The 10,634-nt window shown below is 46.7% G+C and overlaps 1 protein-coding gene across 2 annotated transcripts; it reads left to right on the top strand.

The window, feature by feature from the left end:
• Positions 1-3,123: 3,123 nt before the first annotated feature.
• On the top strand, positions 3,124-10,212 carry MRPS2 (mitochondrial ribosomal protein S2). Of its 2 annotated transcripts, none has more exons than XM_069747480.1 (4): positions 3,124-3,235; positions 8,171-8,296; positions 8,395-8,524; positions 9,583-10,212. In XM_069747480.1, the coding sequence occupies exons 1-4, from the start codon at positions 3,199-3,201 to the stop codon at positions 10,124-10,126; spliced, it is 837 nt and encodes a 278-aa protein (XP_069603581.1). In that variant the 5' UTR covers positions 3,124-3,198; the 3' UTR covers positions 10,127-10,212. The 2 variants fall into 2 exon arrangements, with proteins under 2 accessions (XP_069603581.1, XP_069603580.1); XM_069747479.1 differs by having other exon boundaries at positions 3,165-3,290.
• Positions 10,213-10,634: the final 422 nt, after the last annotated feature.

Below are 10,634 nucleotides of genomic sequence, written 5' to 3'. Positions count from 1 at the left end.
GATCCATGTGTCCCAAAAAGAAAAAAATATGTATATATACTGTCTATATATATATATATATATATATATATATATATATGTCATTAGACACATATATGTATATATATTAATATTTATTCCAGCGCTATACAGCTTCTTAAAACCCGACATGATTTGAGACATGGTTTACATACAGTAAACCATGTCTTCTCTCCATTTTTTTTGCAGATTCCACACTACTAATGTTAGTAGTGTGTATCTGCAAAATTTGGCCGTTCTAGCTCTTAAAATAAAGGGTTAAATGGCGGAAAAAATTGTCGTGGGCTCCCGCGCAATTTTCTCCGCCAGAGTAGTAAAGCCAGTGACTGAGGGCAGATATTAATAGCCTGGAGAGGGTCCACGGTTTTTGGCCCCCCCCGGCTAAAAATATCTGCCCCCAGCCACCCCAGAAAAGGCACATCTGGAAGATGCGCCTATTCTGGCACTTGGCCACTCTCTTCCCATTCCCGTGTAGCGGTGGGATATGGGGTAATGAAGGGTTAATGCCACCTTGCTATTGTAAGGTGACATTAAGCCTAATTAATAATGGAGAGGCGTCAATTATCAGACCTATCCATTATTAATCCAATTGAATGAAAGGGTTAAATAAAACACAAACACATTATTTAAAATTATTTTAATGAAATAAAAACAATGGTTGTTAGAGTATTTTATTCTACGCCCAATCCAATCACTGAAGACCCTCGTTCTGTGAAAGAAAAAACATAATAAACCAACAATATACTTACCCTCCGCAGATCTGTAACGTCCAACGATGTAAATCCTTCTGAAGGGGTTAAAACATTTTGCAGCAAGGAGCTTTGCTAATGCAGGCTGCTCCTCGCTGCAAAACCCCGGGGAATGAGTCTAAATATAGATCAATGAGCTATATTTAGCTTCATTTGCGGTGAGGCGCCCTCTGCTGGATGTTCATAGATCGTGGGAAATTTCCTAGAAAGCTCCCAGGCTTTCTAGGCAAGTTCCCACGATCTATAAACAGCCAGCAGAGGGCGCCTCACCGCAAATGAAGCTAAATATAGCTCATTGATCTATATTTAGACTCATTCCCCGGGGTTTTGCAGCGAGGAGCAGCCTGCATTAGCAAAGCTCCTTGCTGCAAAATGTTTTAACCCCTTCAGAAGGATTTACATCGTTGGACGTTACAGATCTGCGGAGGGTAAGTATATTGTTGGTTTATTATGTTTTTTCTTTCACAGAACGAGGGTCTTCAGTGATTGGATTGGGCGTAGAATAAAATACTCTAACAACCATTGTTTTTATTTCATTAAAATAATTTTAAATAATGTGTTTGTGTTTTATTTAACCCTTTCATTCAATTGGATTAATAATGGATAGGTCTGATAATTGACGCCTCTCCATTATTAATTAGGCTTAATGTCACCTTACAATAGCAAGGTGGCATTAACCCTTCATTACCCCATATCCCACCGCTACACGGGAATGGGAAGAGAGTGGCCAAGTGCCAGAATAGGCGCATCTTCCAGATGTGCCTTTTCTGGGGTGGCTGGGGGCAGATATTTTTAGCCGGGGGGGGCCAAAAACCGTGGACCCTCTCCAGGCTATTAATATCTGCCCTCAGTCACTGGCTTTACTACTCTGGCGGAGAAAATTGCGCGGGAGCCCACGACAATTTTTTCCGCCATTTAACCCTTTATTTTAAGAGCTAGAACGGCCAAATTTTGCAGATACACACTACTAACATTAGTAGTGTGGAATCTGCAAAAAAAATGGAGAGAAGACATGGTTTACTGTATGTAAACCATGTCTCAAATCATGTCGGGTTTTAGGAAGGAGAAAGAAAAAGCCGGTAATTGAATTACCGGCTTTCAAGCTGTATAGCGCTGGAATAAATATTAATATATATACATATATGTGTCTCACTGACATATATATATATATATATATATATATATACCTATTCTATGTGTACACATTTATTCTACCTATTGGACTGTAAGCTGTCAGTGTGATTTTACTGTACACCGCACTGAATTACCGGCTTTTCTCTCTAACAGCGCTGCGTATTTCTCGCAAGTCACACTGCTTGTCCGTGTGAAATCCGTATTTTTCACGCTTCCATAGACTTTCATTGGCGTATTTCTTGCGCAGTACGGTGACAAACGCAGCATGCTGCGATTTTGTACGGCCTTAGAAAGCCGTATAATACTGATCAGTAAAATACGGCAGATAGGAGCAGGGGCATAGAGAATAATTGTGCCGTATTTTTTGCGAGTTTTACGGACGTAGTTTCTGCGCTCTTACTTCCGTAAAACTCGCAAGTGTGAAGCCGGCCTTACAACGCATCCGCTGCCCCATTGTGAGTTGCAGGGAGGGGGCGGAGTTCCAGCCGCGCATGCACGGTCGGAAATGGTGGACACGACGCACAAAAAAAAGTTACATGTAACTTTTTTTGTTCCGATGGTACGACGCAACCGTCGCAAGACGGTTGCGACGGGTGCCAATGCGTCGGTAATGTTAGTCTATGGGGAAAAATACATCCTGCAGCCAACTTTGCAGGATGCGTTTTTTTCACCAAAACGATGCATTGCGACGTACGTCGTATGACGCTAGTGTGAAAGTAGCCTTACACGTCCCTGCTTCATGGTTGTATCTGTTTCTGGAAAAGCTGGGTGACCACCAATATAGATGAATGTCGGAGGATGAAGCATAGGGAGGATGGATCCCGGACAGTTAGGCCAGCCTCACACTAGCAGTATTTGGTCAGTATTTTACATCAGTATTTGTAGCCAAAACCAGGAGTGGAACAATTAGAGGAAAAGTATAACAGAAACATATGCAACACTTCTGCATTTATCACCCACTCCTGGTTTTGGCTTACAAATACTGATGTAAAATACTGACCAAATACTGATAGTGTGATGGCTTATACGCCAAGCTTCATGGGAAAAATAATGCAAATGCGCTTTCCCGCAAGGAGAAGTAATCTGCATAATTATGCCATTCAGAACTTGGGGAAAGCTGAGTGCAACAAGATCCGTGGTGAGGAGAACGCTGCAGTCTTCCAGTGCCAAGAACAACACGGCACTTCCCAGCTCTTCCACCAGGTGGCGATACGGAGCAATTACAGGGGGAAGAGGAGGCGCTCTGAGAGGAAGTGTCTGCGGCGGCGCACTGTGACCTTCCCCCGGCGCACACAGCATGGCTTCCCCCGCTCTGGTCGCGCTCCTCCGGACTGGTGAGGTCACTGCTGATGGACACAACTGGGACGTTGTCACCTTGTAGTTCTCCATGTATGGCGCTGTCAAAACGAAATGTCGCACAATGTACAGTCAGAACCGTAGTGTGTACGCACGGGGACCGGCAGGACGGGGCAGTATATGCACTGGGACTGGTAGGATGGGGCTATATATGCACTGGGACTGGTAGGACGGGGCTGTATATGCACTGGGACTGGTAGGACGGGGCTGTATATGCACTGGGACTGGTAGGACGGGGCTGTATATGCACAGGGACCGGCAGGACGGGGCTGTATATGCACTGGGACCGGCAGGACGGGGCTGTATATGCACTGGGACCGGCAGGACGGGGCTGTATATGCACTGGGACCGGCAGGACGGGGCTGTATATGCACTGGGACTGGTAGGACGGGGCTGTATATGCACTGGGACCGGCAGGACGGGGCTGTATATGCACTGGGACCAGCAGGACGGGGCTGTATATGCACTGGGACTGGTAGGACGGGGCTGTATATGCACTGGGACTGGTAGGACGGGGCTGTATATGCACTGGGACTGGTAGGACGGGGCTGTATATGCACTGGGACTGGTAGGACGGGGCAGTATATGCACTGGGACTGGTAGGATGGGGCTATATATGCACTGGGACTGGTAGGACGGGGCTGTATATGCACTGGGACTGGTAGGACGGGGCTGTATATGCACAGGGACCGGCAGGACGGGGCTGTATATGCACAGGGACCGGCAGGACGGGGCTGTATATGCACTGGGACTGGTAGGATGGGGCTATATATGCACTGGGACTGGTAGGATGGGGCTATATATGCACTGGGACTGGTAGGACGGGGCTGTATATGCACAGGGACCGGCAGGACGGGGCTGTATATGCACTGGGACTGGTAGGATGGGGCTATATATGCACTGGGACTGGTAGGACGGGGCTGTATATGCACTGGGACTGGTAGGATGGGGCTATATATGCACTGGGACTGGTAGGACGGGGCTATATATGCACTGGGACTGGTAGGACGGGGCTATATATGCACTGGGACTGGTAGGATGGGGCTATATATGCACTGGGACTGGTAGGACGGGGCTGTATATGCACTGGGACTGGTAGGACGGGGCTATATATGCACTGGGACTGGTAGGACGGGGCTGTATATGCACTGGGACTGGTAGGACGGGGCTGTATATGCACAGGGACCGGCAGGACAGGGCTGTATATGCACGGGGACCGGCAGGATGGGGCTGTACATGCATGGGAAGCAGCAGGACTGTGGTATGCGCGCACAGGGACCGGCAGGACGCTGATGTGTACATGGGGACTGACAGGACTGGGCTGTATATGCACTGGGACTGGCAGGACGGGGCTGTATATGCACAGGGACTGGCAGGACAATGGTGTGTGCACGGGACCATCAGGACTGGGCTGTACATGCACTGGAAGCAGCAGGACGGTGGTATGCGCGCACAGGGACTGGCAGGATGGGTTTGTATATGCATGCACAGGGACCGGCAGGACGGTGATGTGTGTATTGGGACTGACAGGACTGGGCATTATATGCACTGGGGCTGGTAGGACGGTGGTGTGCGCGCACGGGGACTGGCAGTACGGTAAGGCAAACAGGAAAAAAAAAGGAAAAAAAATCCAGCTTCCAAAAATATCAAGATTTATTGAGGATAAAATCCAAAGTCCAATGACATGGTTCACAGGAGAATGAGTAGCAGCAGGCTACGCATTTCGAACAATGAGTTCTTTTTCAAAATCTTGATATTTTTGGAAGCTGGATTTTTTTTTCCTGTTTGCCTTATCGTTCCACGTGATGACTGCACGGTATCCGGGCTTCCCCACAACAAATGCCTAATAGGTAAGCTGGTTTTTCACTATTTTTCACTGGCAGTACGGGGCTGTACAGTACAGGCCAAAAGTTTGGACACACCTTCTCACTTAAAGATTTTTCTGTATTTTCATGACTATGAATTAACACATGTGGAATTATATACCGTATATACTCGAGTATAAGCTGAGATTTTCAGCCCATTTTTGGGGGCTGAAAGTCCCCCTCTCGGCTTACACTCGAGTCATACCCAGGGGTCGGTAGGGGAGGGGGAGCAGGGGCTGTCTAATTATACTCATCCCTGGCGCCCCAGCTTCTTCCTATACTGAGCGGTCGACCACATGGTACCGCTCGACCACATGGTACCGCTCATTACAGTAATGAATATGCGGCTCCACCTCCCATAGGGGTGGAGCCGCATATTCATTACTGTAATGAGCGGTAACGGTGACCGCTCAGTACAGGAAGAAGCTGGGGAAGCAGGGACTGCACAGCGCCAGGAGCAGGTGAGTATAACGGGGAACGGAGCGCTGTGCGATATTCACCTGCTCCCCGTTCCGGGCGCCACTCCGGCTTCAGCGTCTTCTGCAGTGACGCTCAGGTCAGAGGGCGCGGTGACGTGGTTAGTGCGCGCCCTCTGCCTGAACGTCAGTGCAGAAGACGCTGAAGATGGAGCTGCGCCGGAACGAAGTCAGGTGAATATTGAAAGTGCTGGGGGCCTGAGCGACGGAGAGGTGAGTATGTGATTTTTTTTTTTTTTATCGCAGCAACAGCAAATGAGGCAAGTGTCTGTATGGAGCATCTTATGGGGCCATAACGTTTGAGCAGTACTATATGGGGCAAGTGTCTGTATGGAGCATCTTATGGGGCCGTAACATTTGTGCAGCATTATATGGGGCAAATATCTTTATGGAGCATCTTATGGGGCCATAATTAATGTTTGTGGAGCATTATATGGGGCAAGTTTCTGTATGGAGCATCTTATGGGGCCATAATGAAAGTTTGTGCAGCACTATATGGGGCAAATGTGTCTATGGAGCATCTTATGGGGCCATTATTAACCTTTCTGTAGGATTATATGGGGCATATTTTAATATGGAGCATCTTATGGGGCCATCATAAACTTTACGGAGCATTATATGGGGCTCCTGATTCAATATGGATATTCAAAAACACTTAACCTACTGATGTCTCAATCAATTTTACTTTTATTGGTATCTATTTTTACTTTTGACATTTACCAGTAGCTGCTGCATTTCCCACCCTAGGCTTATACTCAAGTCATTAAGTTTTCTCAGTTTTTTGTGGCAAAATTAGGGGGATCTGCTTATACTCGAGTATATACGTTACTTCAAAGTAGCCACCTTTTACTTTGATGACTGCTCTTGGCATTCTCTTGATGAGCTTCAAGAGGTAGTCACCGGGAATGGTCTTCCAACAATCTTGAAGGAGTTCCCAGCGATGCTTAGCACTTGTCGGCCCTTTTGCCTTCACTCTGCGGTCCAGCTCACCCCAAACCATCTCGATTGGGTTCAGGTCTGGTGACTGTGGAGGCTCGGTCATCTGGCGTAGCACCCCATCACTCTCCTTCTTGGTCAAATAGTCCTTACACAGCCTGGAGGTGTGTTTGGGGGTCATTGTCCTATTGAAAAATAAATCATGGTCCAACTAAACGCAATCCGGATGGAATAGCATGCTGCTGCAAGATGCTGTGGTAGGCATGCTGGTTCAGTATGCCTTCAATTCTGAATAAATCCCCAACAGTGTCACCAGCAAAGCACCCCTACACCATCACACCACCTCCTCCATGCTTCACGGTGGGAACCAGGCATGTAGAGTCCATCCGTTCACCTTTTCGCACAAAGACACGGTGGTTGGAACCAATGATCTCAAATTTGGACTCATCAGACTAAAGCACAGATTTCCACTGCTCTAATGTCCATTCCTTGTGTTCTTTAGCCCAAGCAAGTCTCTTCTGCTTGTTGCCTGTCCTTAGCAGTGGTTTACTAGCAGCTATTTTACCATGAACGCCTGCTGCACAAAGTCTCCTCTTAACAGTTGCTGTAGAGATGTGTCTGCTGTTAGAACTCTATGTGGCATTGACCTGGTCTCTAATCTGAGCTGCTGTTAACCTGCGATTTCTGAGGCTGGTGACTCGGATATACTAATCCTCAGAAGCAGAGGTGACTCTTGGTCTTCCTTTCCTGGCGGTCCTCACGTGAGCCAGTTTGTTTGTAGCGCTTGATGGTTTTTGCCACTGCACTTGGGGACACTTTCAAAGTTTTCCCAATTTTTTGGACTGACTGACCTTCATTTCTTAAAGTAATGATGGCCACTCGTTTTTCTTTACTTTGCTGCTTTTTTCTTGCCATAATACAAATTCTAACAGTCTATTCAGTAGGACTCTCAGCTGTGAATCCACCAGACTTCTGCACAACACAACTGATGGTCCCAACCCCATTTATAAGGCAAGGAATCCTACTTGTTAAACCTGACAGGGCACACCTGTGAAGTGAAAACCATTCCTGGTGACTACCTCTTGAAGTTCATCAAGAGAATGCCAAGAGTGTGCAAAGCAGTAATCAAAGCAAAAGGTGGCTACTTTGAAGAACCTAGAATATAAGACATAATTTCAGTTGTTTCACACTTTTTTATTAAGTATATAATTCCACATGTTAATTCATAGTTTTGATGCCTTCAGTGTGAATGTACAATTTTCATAGTCATGAAAATACAGAAAAATCTTTAAATGAGAAGGTGTGTCCAAACTTTTGGTCTGTACTGTATATGTACGGGGACCAGGCAGGACTATGATGAGTCCGATTGAGGGACCGACAGGACTGCAGTCCTCTCATTCAGGGACATATTCATATACCTGGTTAGTCTCCTGATTTTGGCACTTCACAGTAAAACGACTTATGGCCTCTAATACCCCAAATAATTCCATACTTGAGGCGTCTTTACCCCCTTTATACCAAGGAGTGGATTGGAGTCTCCTTTTGAAGATTAGGAATCAGGTCCTGATGCCCTTGTACCTGAGGGCTGGTTTCATGTGCAGCCTCTGAAAGCCTTTGATGCTTTTTTGTGTTCCAGCCGCCCCAAGATTTTCCGGCCTCGTCCTCCCCGCAGCATCTTCATCGCGGCTCCTCTCGTCCTTCAGTCCAGACAGCAGAAGATTCGGAAGTACCCCATCCCCCGCAGTGGAGACCAATGTGAAGGGTCAGTGACAAGAAATCCTTCCATGACATAAAGTTGTACTTATTTCTTGTTAACACTTTCATTCCCTGTTCACTCTTTACTTCCTCTTTCTTTTCTAGATTTCACGGACTGGCTGGTCTCCGAGCCTCTGAAGCACCCAGATTTTTTTAACGTGAAGGAATTGTTATCGATACGGGCGCTGTTTGATGCTCGCGTTCACCTGGGACACAAGAAAGGATGTCGGCACAGGTGAAGGATGATGCATGAAAAACCTGCAAGGCTGGGTGCCCATGATCCGGAAGTAGCAGCGCTTTGGATGCAGTGCATGGTCGCTGCCTTTTATTGAACACAGGTGAATCCGTGCGGATTCACTGCGCCCAATAAATTCTATAGGTGAAATTTCTCTTGCGGAGACTGTCCTGAAAGACGCGTCTCATGTCAGCTTCCGCAGGCATCTGTGGACGTGTGATGGATGTGGGATTTCTGGAAATTCCATCCACTATGCTGCAAGATCTGGCCACAGTGGGTTTGACACTGATTAAATATGCAGCGTCAAACCTCCAGCAATTTCTGTTCGTGGGCACATACCGCAATGCTATACACTACCTGTGGCAGGTGTGGCGTCGTTGAGTCATTGTTTTCCTTATATTTAACCCTGATAATGTTTGTCACAAATATATAACGATATCATAGATATATAATCTCTGGAGTAACACTGGGGTAGACGGCGAGTTTGGCAGCAGAACGGGCAGGAGCAGATGCTTAATGCAAGTGAATGCAGTCACATTGCATCCAGTGAACAAGTTGTTAATTTCGAAACAGTTGAATTTTTGGGGAATTGCTCCTTGCGCTACCATAGAGTGCGCCTTGTGATCCCATGATATAGCAGTGGCACAGAGAAGTCCTTGGTCACACGGCCCGTGCTGTGTCCAAATTCGCCATGTTTCCCAAGCCTCCGATCCTTTCTTAAAGGGGAAGGATGTATTTATAGGACACTGAAACCATTTAGTGTAAAACTTCCAGTCCTACTCACACAGCTACTGGTCTGGTTACAAGACCACCTCCCATTATTCGGCAAGCCCCTGCACCTGTGTCAGCTGAACATAATCAGGAAGGGCTTTTCAGCTTTCAGTATTTCTACTCTGTGACAGCAAGCAGTGTGCATACAGTATGAGGACTTGAGGCACGAGATATACAAAGAAGTTGCAGAGCTGTTCATTGTCTGAAGCCCTCCAGATCCCGATGTTAATGATGGATGCAGGTTTTGGGGAATTTCTCATTTCTGCCGCTGTTTCCCTTTGCTCTAGGCTGATGGAGTCGTATATTTTTGGCTGTCGATTGGATCAAGACATCATTGATCTGAACCAAACACTGGAGCACCTTCAGTTGGCACTAAATTTCACCGCCCATGTCGCTTACCGCAACGGAATCATCTTGTTTATTTCTCGGAATCGTCAGTTTGGTCACATAGTAGAGACGCTGGCAGAGGAGTGCGGGGAGTATGCCCATACCCGGTTCTGGAGGGGCGGCCTGCTCACCAACGCCCACATCCAGTACAGCCCCGGCGTCCGCCTTCCAGACCTCATCGTCTTCCTGGGGACTCTCACTACAGTGTTTGAGCAGCATGTTGCCATCCGGGACGCTGCCAAAATGAACATCCCAACAGTGGGGATTGTGGACACCAACTGCAACCCCAGCCTGATCAGCTACCCTGTCCCTGGAAACGATGACAGCCCCTCCGCCATGGAGCTATACTGCCAGCTCTTTAAAATGACCATCACCAGAGCCAAAGCCAAGAGGAAGCAGATGGAGATTCTGTACGGACTGAGACATAAGATCGAGGACTCATAACCCAACCTGAGGGGCCCGACCCCCAGAAATGTTCATCTTTGTAGACCGTTCACTATAAATAATATAAATATAAAGTTCTTCTGTTATCTGGTCTCTTCATGTACTCACATGATCACCAAACTTTATTATAGGGGCAGGGTAATACTTCTATTCTTGTACACAGGTGGCCGTATCATACTAGTTATATTTCTGTATATTGGGGCAGTATTATACTACGGTAGGGTAGTTATATATCTGTGCATAGGGAGCAGTATTATACTAGTTATATTGTTGTACATTGGGGGCCATATCATACTAGCTATATTCTTGTACGTAGGAGCAGTATTACACTAGTTATATTCTTGTACGTAGGAGCAGTATTACACTAGTTATATTCTTGTACGTAGGAGCAGTATTACACTAGCTATATTCTTGTACGTAGGAGCAGTATTACACTAGTTATATTCTTGTACTTAGGGGGCAGTATTATAGTAGTTACATTATTGTACATAGGAGCAGTAATAATAAT

This window comes from Ranitomeya imitator, chromosome 2 (assembly GCF_032444005.1).
Source record: "Ranitomeya imitator isolate aRanImi1 chromosome 2, aRanImi1.pri, whole genome shotgun sequence".
In the NCBI taxonomy this organism is placed as follows: domain Eukaryota; kingdom Metazoa; phylum Chordata; class Amphibia; order Anura; family Dendrobatidae; genus Ranitomeya; species Ranitomeya imitator.
The sequence above is the reverse complement of the archived record's forward strand: the minus strand, read 5'-3'. Positions and strand labels throughout refer to the sequence as shown.